Here is a 13,513-nt window from a genome sequence, read left to right on the forward strand (position 1 = left end):
GTGATATTCATACTGAAGTCCTGGATCAAAAACTAATAAGGCAAAAACCACAGATTTCGGTTTGTAGACACAAACACATTCAGTGAATCACAATTACATAACTATAATCTGGAATCCTAATACAGACCTTCAGTGCAGAGGAATATGATATGATGTAGACTAAACTCTGTCTGCTGATTAGCATAACCATTTTGGGCATTCCTAGTTGAGCCTCTAAATAAAGAACAACATTTTCATTTCATAGATCATTTGTGCAAGGAAAGTAATGTAAGGCGACCTGTGTGTTGAATGAATTCTCAAGCAATATATATTTTTTCATCCATTAGCAGTTCAACAGCATAGCATTTTGATTTCCCTTAGAATCATCCTTCCTTTTGTGGTTCTACATGTGCTTACGTGTGTTAGGTCAGGCTGGGAATGACAGATGTAGTGCATGTTCTTATGAGCTGGAGGAATGTTTTGAGATTACTCATTGGATAAAGCAGGCAAAGCCTTTTAATGCCATCATCCCAAATCACACGTGCCATTTATACTATTATTTATAACACCTCATTTAGTCATCTGTATTACCTCACAATACCTTCACCTACATTATATCACAATATCTCACTCCAATCATTTATGTTACACAAATAACAATTAACACTAATCTTTTATATTACATCAAAATATCTCATACCTCTTTTAATTCATACTACGCAATCTGAATAATTTTATACCTCAATTCTTTTTTTTTTGTCCCTTTGATTTGTACTTGTCCTGTATATGTGTGTCTGTATATAAATAAAAGGATTTCCTCATCTGTAACGGACGTAAGTGTTTCACAAACACTGACCTGTACAAGTCACACAGAAAGAGAGAAAGAGGAAGGGAGAGGGTTTATGGCTTTTAGGGCAGTGTTTTGCTGTGATTGCTCTGATATAGTGTGTTAGTGTGCGTCTTTAAGCTGGTTTTTACGTGCATGTGCAATCAGAGAATCCGTGTCAATGGCCCGTTCGAAGAAGCGAACGACAGACGGTTCATTCAGGAGAGACGCAAGAATCTGCTCGAAGGAGAAACTCCAGTCCCCGTCTCTGACCTTAGAGGGTGAGCTGGGGGTGTCTGTTGGCGTGTCCAACACGGGGCTGCTGGTTCCGGTGGGACTGCTGGTGGGCGTAGAAGGGCGTGAGGTTGAGGTCGGGGTAATGTCAGAGTGGGACGGGGCAGTTTCTTGCTGACTGACCGGAGACTCAGGTTGGTCGCCTTCCCCCTCAGCGAGGGTTTCGGTCTCAGGGCTGGTGGGTAATGTTGGGGAGGTCTCCGGCTGAGCCGTGCTGGTGGGTGTACTTTGGGGCGTTTTCTGCGGGCTGCTCTCCTGTAGCTTCCGCCCCACCTCTTCCATGCGCAACAGAAGACTGGTCACTCGTGCCACAGCACGGTACAGACTCTCCTCCTCCTCATCACCGTGGAACACTCCGTACAGGGTCTTTGTCAAACCAATAAACTGTACCTGGAACACATACAGTCTATTTAATTAAACTGAACTGTATTTATATGGCTTAACCGGTACGAATGTGTTCAGAAATGACAACAAATCATTGTAGAGGTTACCATGAGCAACACTCCTATTACACTTCAATAAGACAAGTCTCCATTTGAGTTTGTGTGTGCTCAAGACAAAGAAGAGTAAGAGCAGACAGACTATGACAGAGAACAGGAATAGAACTGCACTGAACAAGGTTAGTGAGCAGAGAATGGGCACTGATGAAACTACTGTCAAACACCTCAAGGTACTTGTGGAATCATCACTGATCAGGACAAAGCAAACCAGGTGCTGTACTCAAATAAGCATGAGGAATCTTCTTGATGTGCCATTTCAAAAATGAAATACTCATATTCCTATTAAGTACACTTACAATATTTTTTACTACTACGTTTTTTTTTTTACATTTTCATATGTAGGAAATAGTTTATATATTCACTGTCACTTAATAGTTTCAAAAAAGTTTTTTTTTTTAAATAAATTCATGTGTTTATTTCGCAAGGATGTATTAAATTGATCAAGTGTCATGAATAAATGCTATTCTTTCAAACTTTCGTTGAATCAAAGAATCCTGATAAAAATGTTTCCACAAAAATATAAAGCAGCACTACTGTTTTTAACAGGTAATAATAAAAGTTGTTTCTTATAATCAGTATATTAGAATGATTTCTGAAGGATCATGTGACACTGAAGACTGGAATAATGGGTGCTGAAAATAAAAGTAAAAGGAAGCCTTGGTGAACATAAGAGAAAAAAAATGTGCAATGTGCACAAAATGTTAAAACAACAAGAAGGTAAACACTGACTGAACACTTAGTAGTGATGCTACCTTTAGTTAAATGTACACAGATGAGCTATACATGAACTGGAAAATCAGCCACAGAGACAAAAAATCCATCATTCAATCAATCGTTCAGTCATCATTTAATACCATTAACTATGCAGTTGCTCTAAAAAAGGAAACAAAGACATTTATTTTTCTGTACACATTTAATTCTGACCACAATTTCATTTTGTGTGTGTGTACCTGATTAATTCTGGGCAGATCTTTAATATTCTCCTCTTTCCGCAGCAAGTCTTCCTGCCACTGTTTCAGATATTCCTGCAGATCTACTTTAGCACGACCTGAGGGGCAAAATACATCAGATTTGTAAACAGCTCCCTGGACTGGCAATCAATCACTTTTCAACTCAAATATTTTATGTCTATAATTTATGTCTTCTGTTCATCTGACAAGTAGCCAAGAAAAAATGCAGTCATTTGGTCATTGCAGAGTGACCCTGACCACCCTGTTATGGTTTATTTTGTGATATTGTTTGATATTATATAGAGAACATGATTAGAGGACAGGGATGAATACTTCACCTCTTTCTGGACATTTTCTGATCACTCCATCCTCTGCAGAATCTACATGGAATAGTGGAAAAAATGTGCAGCCACGAAACAGAGATACTTACACACGTAACAACATGCATACATATATTTTAAAAGCTTTTAAGGCTGGACACGGATTTGAGTTTCTGTTTCTTGTTAAAACCCCAAAATGACGTGTGTTCCTAGATGTTGTATAGGATATCTGCAATATACACACACACATACTCTTGAATGAATCTGACAGGTTGTAAAGCTAGCTGCTATGTACTGAGGTGAAAGGTCAAAGGGCAGTCAGTTTAGTTCTGGGTTAGGCTCCTCTTACCCAGACCACATATGAAATCTTTGAAGTTCAAAAGTCCGTCTCCGTTCTCGTCCAGAAGCCGGAAGGCTGATCGTGCCAGTGAGAGTGCGTGCGTGTGCGTGGTCCATGGCTGTAGGAGGTTAAACAGGCTACTAAACTGGGACTGATCCAGCTGGTACTGGTCCAGATATGGCAGGCTGGGGTCATGGTTCTGCAGGGCAGGACTACACACTGACCAGTAACAGCTCACAAAGTGTTGCCTCTGTAACACACAAACAGTCAAAAGACACACAAGCTTGCATAGTTTTTTTTGCGGCCTTTAGACACTGAAACACACAAATCTTTTTGCATAACTCACTTTAAAAAGCATGTAGAGCTCGTCTAGCTGAGCAGCACTGAACTTCACATCTTGAGCAACAACACGCAACTGCAACAATAAGACACAAAGACAGACAATTAAACAATTTACCATGGACAACAATCTTTACTGCCACTGTATGTGTAAACAATGTGTAAAAAAACTAATTATGCAATGTTTTTGAAAGAAGTCTATTATGCTCACCAAGGCTACATTTATTTGAGCACAAATACAGTAAAAACAGCAATATTGTGAAATATTGTTACGATTTAAAAGAATTGTTTTCTATTCAAATATATTTCAAAATGTAATTAATTCTATTGATGGCAAAAGTTTCAGCATCATTGCTCCCAGTCTTCAGTATCACATGATCCTTCAGAAATCAAAAAACAATATTTTTTTTAAACAGAAATCTTTTGTAACAATATAAATATCTTTACTGACTCTTTTGATCAATTTAATGAATTCTTGCTGAATAAATTCATTTCTTAAAAAAAAAAAAAGATTAATGCTCACAAACTTTTGAACGGTAGTGTATATTTTCCAAAATCAAATTAGCCATACAACTCTATGAATGTGGCTTTATGAGGCAGCTTCTATTTGCATGTTTCTTTTTCCCCCCGTTACAAATTAGATAATAAGCATCAAAACCTGATGAAAAGTTATACATGTATTTTTAAATGAGTTCCATTTACGTTACTTTATTATCATAGATTCCGCTAGTTTTCATTTTCCTCTTGTTTTGTGCAATAAAAATATCTTGTTTGTGTAGGTGTTTATGTGCATAGTAATTAATAATTGCATTTGTACTAGTCTCACAGATAATACTGTATGCTGTGCATGAAAAGGACGTTGCATACAGACATTGTACACCAACATAAAGTCTGATCCACTTTGAAGCTACAACCATTCATTTAAGGCCCCATTATAATTCAAGAACGAATTGGTTTGACGTAATTTCAAACAAATCAGGCCAAAACAAAGGGCCTTTAGACATGACAGGATCATCTGATTGACATGTAAACACTTGCTAAGTGAGAATTTTCCAAACATTTTATGCCATGAACCTCATAAACACTACACCAACATAAACCTGAGCAGCTTGAAATCGTGCAGTCATTCAGAGTACAACGTGATGGTTTTGAGAAAGCTTTTTAACATTTTTGTGAACAAGATAATTCAGATGTTCTATAAACTCTGCAATTTGATGCTAAGACCATGTGTTAGTCTAAATGAAAAAGTTGTACGTGTGTGAGCTTTTACCTGGCAGTAGCCGATTTTGGGGTTGCGATGAGCGTAGGCAGTCAAGACACGCCGAAGAGCTGAGATTCCTGTGTCGCTCTGGAATGCTGGGTGTTCTGGGAGGGAGCGATGCAGATCTCTCTCAATCTCATCACACGCAAGCGAGCTGCTGCCCATACACTCCTCCAGTAGCCGCCCATAGTACCCGGGATGAGAGGTCATGTCATGTACTGCACCTATAACACAAGCAAACATACTTGTACAAACTGTGGCACACACCTACATATACATACACACAACCAGAACAACACACACCTGAGAAGAGCATCCACAGTTCTCCTCTGAGAGTCTCTGGAACTCCTCGTACAATGAGGTCACGTGTTTTTTTGGTGCAAAACATTCCAGTTCCACGGCCATATTCAACAAAATGGATCTGCCACGACTGCTCCTTCATTCGCTCCTTCAGCTGTCAATCACAATATTACCATGTCAACAGTGGGATCCTTACTAATTAAAAACAAACACTATCATTCAAAGTTTAGGGTCAGTAAGATTTTTTAATATTTTTGAAGGAAGTCTCTTATGCTCACTAGGGCTGCATTTATTGGATCAAACATACAGTTAAAAAAACAGTAATATTGTGAAATAATAAAAAAAATTAAAATAACTGTTTTCTATTTGAATATATTTTAAAATGTAATTTGAATTTTCAGCAGTATAATATGGTTATTTGGTGCTCAACTCAAGAACACCTTTCTTATTATCAATGTTGAAAACAGTGTGCTGCTCAATATTTTTGTGGAAACTATGATGCATTTTTTCAGGATTCTTTGATGAATAAACAGCATTTATTTGAAACAACCATCTTATATAACATTATAAATGCATTTAATGTCATTGCTGATCAATTTAACGAGTCCTTGCTGAATGAATATATTAATCTTATTGAGCTCCAACCTTTAAACAGTAGAGTATACCACATGTTTTGATTACATTAATCATCTTCACTAAACTAACATTACACCAATATTGCAATAAGGTTATCGGTACCATTTTGGGGTCAAGGTTTTCTGCATCATGCGGATGAAAGACGTTCATAAGAGCTTCAGTGCTGACGGCTTGACTTTGCCCCACCATAACACCCTCCTCATCCTCAGAGAGAAAAACACACATGCAATCTAGTGTCCAAAAAGTCTCCTCTGGCATTTTTACAGTTGTCACAAAATCATACCATGAAATATGGGATATTTATAATTTGGAGACTACTTGTAATTTTTAATTGTTTTGAAATATATTATCATGATAAGTATATGCATAAAAAAACACAATTTCTTATATTAGTGGATGGAGTATAGAGGAATTACCGGATTACTGATGAAATGCTGGGGGCTTCCTGCTGTCCTACACTTTCTGCGGATGGTGGCAGCAAGTCGCTCAAAATCCCGAACCTCAGAAAAACGCAAAGCTCTCTTGCCACGAAGACACACAGTAAGAGCACGACTACTGCGGTCTGGCAGCTCCACACTAAACACCTACAGGCATACATTAATTCCAAAAACACACATAAATCAGCATTAGTGAAATATAAACACAATGATAACAAAACAGCAAAAACTAATGAACTCTCCATAAGTTTAAAGGCAAAACTGTGAGAATGGCCAAAAGGGGGCGCCTCAAGACATAATATGAAAAAAAACAACTGATATTTATTTTGGATTTATCACTCAGATACTGTAAGTAAAATGTCTTATTTCAAAATTAATTTTCACCCCCTGTTAATGGAAACCACTTAGGTGTTGAAACTAAGACCTCTTGATTAATTTAGGCAGACCATTGTAATAATTCTCTTGAATTTTCTGAAATGGACTGTTTACGATTTTACTGCTTCTGCAACCTTGTGAAGAAAATACACTTTGGCATACTTGTAAAAAGACAATATTATGGAAATATTGTGCTTTTAAAGAATATACTTAAGTGAAAAATAAATGTAATGTTTTGGGGCATTTAACAGCATAATAACCGCAATTAAAGTCCATTATATTAAAGCTAACGGCATTTAATAACAGAAAAATATATATATTTAAACTTATATTAAATGCAATAATCTTTATATGTTATTTCATAATTCTGTTGTGTTTGAAATATGGTTAAAGTGTTAAGTGTTAGCTGAATGTACTTGCAGGCATTTATGGTAAATGCAAATATACTTTAATGCCATTTCTATTGAAACTTATATGCCATGTATTTAAATATATTTGTAATTACACATTTGTAGCAATGAAGCTATAATTTAGTACATCTAAAACATATGAGCTTTAAATATAATATTGAACAACACACTACATCAATTATAATCAAGTATATATTACATTTGCTTTATTATCATGACAAAAAACTATTAAAAGATATTGAATTAAAAGTGTACTTTAAAGTACAACTTTTAATTTGACAGTTAACTTATGTGTGTTCAGAAACAGTCACGAAAGTGCACTCTAAGTACACTTAGGTGGCGTTTTATGTCATTTATATTATCTGCAAGTACAGTTTTTTAAAAATATACTTTTAAGATCTGAAGTACAAGAGCACATTTAATAGAATTACACATACTTCTTTTTCTCAAGGGCAGTCTCCATGACAGACTTATTTGCAGTTCGCAGAAAAATTTGCAATATACGCACCTCCCATAGAGGGATAATGAGATGGCACTGAGAACCATCCTGGCTTGCAAAGCACAGATAGTTCTCAGAGACACAGATTTTCCCAAGCGTATTGACGTGGCTGAATGGAACCCAGAGTAAACTCTCATACACTTCACAAAGGTTCTCCTCCTGCGGCAACCGGAAAAATGCTCGAAATGACTGATTCCGTGCATGTATTTCCAGAGCCCTGCAAAGATTACAGTAGAGTCAGATATTGTCCAGTAAAAAAAGAATGGTAAGAGAAGAATAAAACTAATGCACCTCTGTGTGACGTGAAGGGGATTGGCCAGTGGATGCTCAGCATTAAATGTTTCTTTGTCGAAGAACCGCACAATGGCGTATTCGGCCAGCTGCTGCATGATCAGGTATGTCTGCTGGAGCCTCAGGAGCATTGAGAAGAAATGATCTTCTCCACGCACACACACACGGATGCTCTCTGCCAACAACACACTCGATGTACGTTCCAGACGGCTCACCTCATCCCAGGGATACACCAGTTTCACTAAGCAAGAAATGCACAAAACATGAATAGTATGACATTTTGGCAGATGCCAACTATAACATTTATAAGGAGAAAACCATAACATATGAAGCACATAAGGTGTTATATGTGACATATCTCTTATGATCCACAGAAGAAATAAAATCATACAGGTTTAGAATGACATGAGGGTGAATAAATGATGACAGAATTTTTGGGTGAGCTATCTCTTTAGGACTTTGATATGTAAATGTCCTCTGATACATAAACTTATGTATAATTTATAAAATAATCACTGATACATAAACTTAAGTATAATAATATATGTGGGGCCTTGACACCAACAGATTAAAAATCTTTTTTTTAATAAACGCATTGTTTTCACATTATAACCATCATAAAATGTTACTGAGAGTTTGTGGTATTACGTGCAAGCAGGTGAGCATGTTTCTTACCCTCATTTCCCAGCATATAGGAGTAGAAACACAGGAAGTTGGTGCTGAGGTAGATCCAGCCCTGATTTGGCACTCGTCCTCTCCAGTAGCTGCAAGAGAAATAAGTCACAAGCTTCTCTCTCTGAGGCAAACCGAACAGACGTTCAAAGCGCAGCACTGCCTCCCGGAAGCGTTCGGGATCCTCTTCGTCACTGGCTGATGTGCCCTCCTCTGCTATCAGACCCTATATACACACACAACATATCGTCACTAACATCAACAATCCAAGACCAGCTGCTGGGACTAACTATCTAAAATACCACAAAACATGAAAACAAGAAAGAAAAGCATTCTAAAGTATCTTTAGTACCCTTATCTTTCCCTGGACAAAACTGGTGATGTCTTCGCCAGAATCAAACACAGCGAGAGTTCTGATGATGTTCTGCTGCAGCCAGTCCCAGTGTTTTGAGATCTCCTCTAAAGATGCTCCTTTACACACACACGCAAACGCACGCACACACGCACGCACACACGCACACACACACGCACACACACACGCACACACACACGCACACACACACGCACACATGCACACACATTATATGAGGATCTAAATGAAGAGAGTCACATACACATTAACACTGTGTGCAGCATCTCTCTCACCACAGGCAATGTTCCAGTACACCTGAGAGTCGGGCGTCTGGTGTAAAATGCGAAACGGTGCGACTTTGGCTGTGGAGTCAAGAACTGTGTCCAAAGTTCCAACCAGCAGGCCTAAAACAATGACGTAAAACAACAAACATAACACTACAAAAACAATTTATATATATTTCTTTAAATCTGCAGTCTGATTGAATTTTTAATATAAAAAATTTTACTTGGTAATATAAAAAGACAAAAGCAAAAAAAAAATTCTATATTTCTATTAAGTAGTCATTATATACAAATAGCAGCCAACTATTTTCAACACTGATCCTAATAAGACATGTTTCTTGAGCATCGGTGCGACTTTGGCTGTGGAGTCAAGAACTGTGTCCAAAGTTCCAACCAGCAGGCCTAAAACAATGACGTAAAACAACAAACATAACACTACAAAAACAATTTATATATATTTCTTTAAATCTGCAGTCTGATTGAATTTTTAATATAAAAAATTTAACTTGGTAATATAAAAAGACAAAAGCAAAAAAAAAATTCTATATTTCTATTAAGTAGTCATTATATACAAATAGCAGCCAACTATTTTATAGATTAGCATATCAGTATAATTTCTGAAGGATCATGTGACACTGAAGACTGGAGTAATGGCTGCTGATTTTAAATTGCAATAAAATTCACAATATTACTGTTTTTCCTGTATTTGTGATGAAATAAGTGCAGCCTAGGTGTGCATAAGAGACTCCTTTCAAAAACATTAAAACATTATATACACACACATATATATTATTATAATAAAAGAATACAGAATAATATTATGTTTGACTAGCACTTGATTTACTTCTTTCAATGTCTCTAATGCACATCAGGATGTTAGCAGGGAATTTAATGTTAGTCATTGAAAACTGCTTATACACACACTGTTTCAGAAAGAAGCTGCTGTATTATGGCCCTTAGCCATGAAGCAAAGGTTTCCATGGTGATGAACACCAAAGGAAGAAAATAGTCACTAATTAGAGTAAAACCTATAATCAGCTCAACAATAATTGTGGCCCTATATTCCTCTGTGCTGGCAACTCCTTAACAATATGACATTTATTACTAAAAATGTATTTATTAATTACCTGTTATTTTGTTAAGTTTATTAAGTCAAGTCCCATTTATACAATACAGATTGTTTCAAAGCAGCTTTACATTAATAACAGAAAAAATGGTGTTAATGTTGTAAAATTCATCGGTAATGAAACAAATAAAATTTCAGCTGTAAAGCAGATCTACAGAAGATAATAGTGTCATTGTTACAGCGTTGTTTCAATTCAGTTCAATAACAGTGTTGACGTTTCAAAGCTAGTGTCATTATTCAGCGCATTTCAGTCTATTAATAAGTTGTTGTCATCAGTAACCCAACATCTACCACTGCAGACAATTCCCATCAGACCAATGCCAATAAATCTCTAATGCATTAAAATGCACTCTAATATGTACAGCCATCCTTCCGATTTGCATTTAATTGCAAGATTGGATTTAAAATTGAGCACCACTTCCCATGACACAGCCGTGGTCCTGCCATGAACTGCCATGCATCAATTGTATATATATATATATATATAAAAAGGGAATCTCTGAATGAAAGCTCTAAATAAATTAATCAATTATTAGTAGTAATTTGTCAATATTTTTTATACTGGTATTACTGACATTATACGGAGTTCTCATGCAAATGTACATAATTATAATTATACTTCTCAAAACTCTAAAACGGTTCAGTTGTTTGTGTGTAATATTTAATGTTCAATAAGAAAAAAATGAATGCGTGTACCTTTAAAAGAAACAGATTAAGTTGGCTTAAAATGACATCAAACTTGCAGTAATCATGTTGCCCTTTACTGATAAGATTTTCCCAAGTCGCATCACCAATCAACAGTGCTGGGGGTACAATTGTACAAGTAACGCGAGTTACGTAATCAGATTACTTTTTTCAAGTAACTAGTAAAGTAACGCATTACTTTTTAATTAACAAGAGAATATCTGAGTTACTTTTTTTTTCTTCAATTTATTGATTGACAGCTCTCCTGTCCCCATGTTGAGGGAAATCAGAAGATGTTACTGTAGAGTAGGGCTGCACGATAAATGGCATGCGATATTTAACCCGCATCTTATCAGTAAAGCCGGTTCTGTAATCAGCGGTAAATCTCCATCACGTGCGGGCTTTCACATGGAGCAGCATTAACTGCACAGAGCCGTTGTTCACTGACAAGCTGTGATGGAGATTTACCGCTGATTACAGAACCGGCTTTCTGACAAGATGCGCATTAAATATCGCATGCGGTTTATCGTGCAGCCCTACTGTAGATATAAAATAAATATGAATATGCATTAATTCATCTCACTCACAAAAAAACCCCCACACAGATTCAGTAATAAAAATAATGCAACTCAGAATATGACGCGGCCCTGCAATAATTAAATGTTAAACAACACAAATATCCTTTATGTATTTAATCCCATTCTATTAACATATGTCTTTGCTTCTGACCTTCGATGATCCAGTTCAACCATACTAATAAGCAAAAACTGCTCAAACATTTGTGTGTCTTTTTTATTGCTGAAGTGTGCAGAAATGTCTTCTTCTGCATTCTACTGTACGGACGTAAATTTACTTTCCCTTCAGCCTGAGGCTTTTTCATTTCACTTTAGTGTGAAAATGCTTTTATCTTTGCCAAAAAAGAGCTTTTTTATTTTAAAAACAAACAAGCAAGCCCTGTCCAGATTTTAAAAGTAACGTAACGCATTACTTTCCACGAAAAGTAACGCAATTAGTTACTTTTCTTATGGAGTAACGCAATATTGTAATGCATTACTTTTAAAAGTAACTTTCCCCAACACTGCCTTCTTTCAGAGTGACACTAGTGAGAAAGCATCTGTCAGTAAACGCGCTGAATCCACCTCAAACCTAAACAAACTGCCGTCACAACTCCTGTCAAAGAGAAGTAGCAGTCCAGACTTACCTGAATATTCTCCGTATTAAACCCGTTTGGACTTCAGCTTCTAAATATATAATATCTGGAGGAATGTTACATTTTAAGTACCTTTATGCACACGGCCAGTTTACCGCAGTGGTGACGTCAGCACTCAAAAGAGTCCACTGACAGTGAAACTTGCAACAGACCTGTCTGCAAGGCTGCAGTAACCCTTGACCTGTTGCAAAAGCACTTCAAAATCAATCGTTTGGAAAATCAATTGAAGAGTGTTTTAAGGTGTAACATCGAAAGAGAGATCCCATTTGGATACATATTAACTGAAACATCAGAGGCTTTTTTCTTGTCTAGTATGGTGCTTGAACACGGACATCCGCGCGTTCCCGGTAAGTTACCTGTCAATCCGCCGCTGTCCTCTCCGTATCCGCGTCTGCGCTGCAGCACGAAGTAATCGTTGGATTTCTCCGTCACCCATAATTTCAGCGCGTTTTTGAGAAGCACCTCTTCGGGTTTGAGCCACATGCTGGAATCTGTTTTCAGAGATACGCGTCCTCTTGCACGACACTCGTTTCATCTCAAGCGCATACACCCACAGACTGAGTGTTGTTTGCTCTCGCACCGCTTTTCCCACGTCGACAGAAACTGAGCCAAAGACAGCAACACCGGCGCCACTGGGATTGTAGTCTTCCACATCTGCCCCGCTGAGAAGAGGAGAGTTCTGGCCTGAAAACTACCCACTACAATTCCCATAATCCCCGCGCCACATCATGACTTTGTTTCAAATTATTTAAAGGGAAAGCTACATATGTTTACGACGCGTTGTCATGATACCGCCGGTAGCAGTTTTGACCTGGAGCTCACCGGTTTCGAACATGCCAAGGCCTTTAAAAGAGATTCAGAAATAGGGATGGGAATCGTAAAAAATAAATTATTCCGTTTCTCCTAATTAACGGTTCTTTAAGTAGCCTACCTTTGAACAAAGGATAAAAGGCAAAAGATGTTTACATTTTTAAAGGGTTATACGTTCAACAACTGGCTCTTAATATATATTAAAAACCCTAAACGAACAAAATACTGTGACATTTTGTGAAACGCCACGGATTACAAAACAACTTGCGTACCTTCAACAAACCATTTCATCAATTGCACCGATTTAAGTCTCAAATAACAGTAGTTCTTGGTGCAAGATAAATTACAAAAGCAATACTTTGCGGTTCAGTAAGTGATTCAGATTAGTAACAGCTCCGAACTGTGTTAGGTGATTCACTAAAAAGAACCGAATCGTAAGATTCATTCGTTTCAAGAAGCGATCTACTGGATCGCGCTGTAGATTCATATTTGAGTTTTTTGTTTTGTTTGTTCGTTATCATCATCGGCGGAAAAGCACACGTTTGAGAATCGTTAAAGGAAACGAACATTATAAAGAAAATTGAATAACTGAATAAGAATAATCACATACAAGGGCAA

General features: G+C 37.1%; 1 protein-coding gene across 1 annotated transcript; it reads right to left on the minus strand.

The window, feature by feature from the left end:
- Nucleotides 1–729: 729 nt before the first annotated feature.
- LOC107592358 (TBC1 domain family member 8B-like) lies at nt 730–9,189 on the minus strand (the record flags this gene model as incomplete). Its single annotated transcript, XM_016281859.1, has 15 exons — nt 730–1,489; nt 2,550–2,647; nt 2,888–2,974; nt 3,090–3,098; nt 3,219–3,459; nt 3,556–3,624; nt 4,819–5,033; nt 5,113–5,263; nt 5,848–5,949; nt 6,162–6,329; nt 7,476–7,683; nt 7,758–7,998; nt 8,433–8,655; nt 8,782–8,900; nt 9,075–9,189. Coding segments are annotated over 15 exons (2,607 nt in total), but the record flags the coding sequence as incomplete, so codon positions are not given.
- Nucleotides 9,190–13,513: the final 4,324 nt, after the last annotated feature.

Source organism: Sinocyclocheilus grahami, unplaced genomic scaffold (assembly GCF_001515645.1).
Source record: "Sinocyclocheilus grahami isolate Dianchi unplaced genomic scaffold, SAMN03320097.WGS_v1.1 scaffold152.1, whole genome shotgun sequence".
Lineage (NCBI taxonomy): Eukaryota > Metazoa > Chordata > Actinopteri > Cypriniformes > Cyprinidae > Sinocyclocheilus > Sinocyclocheilus grahami.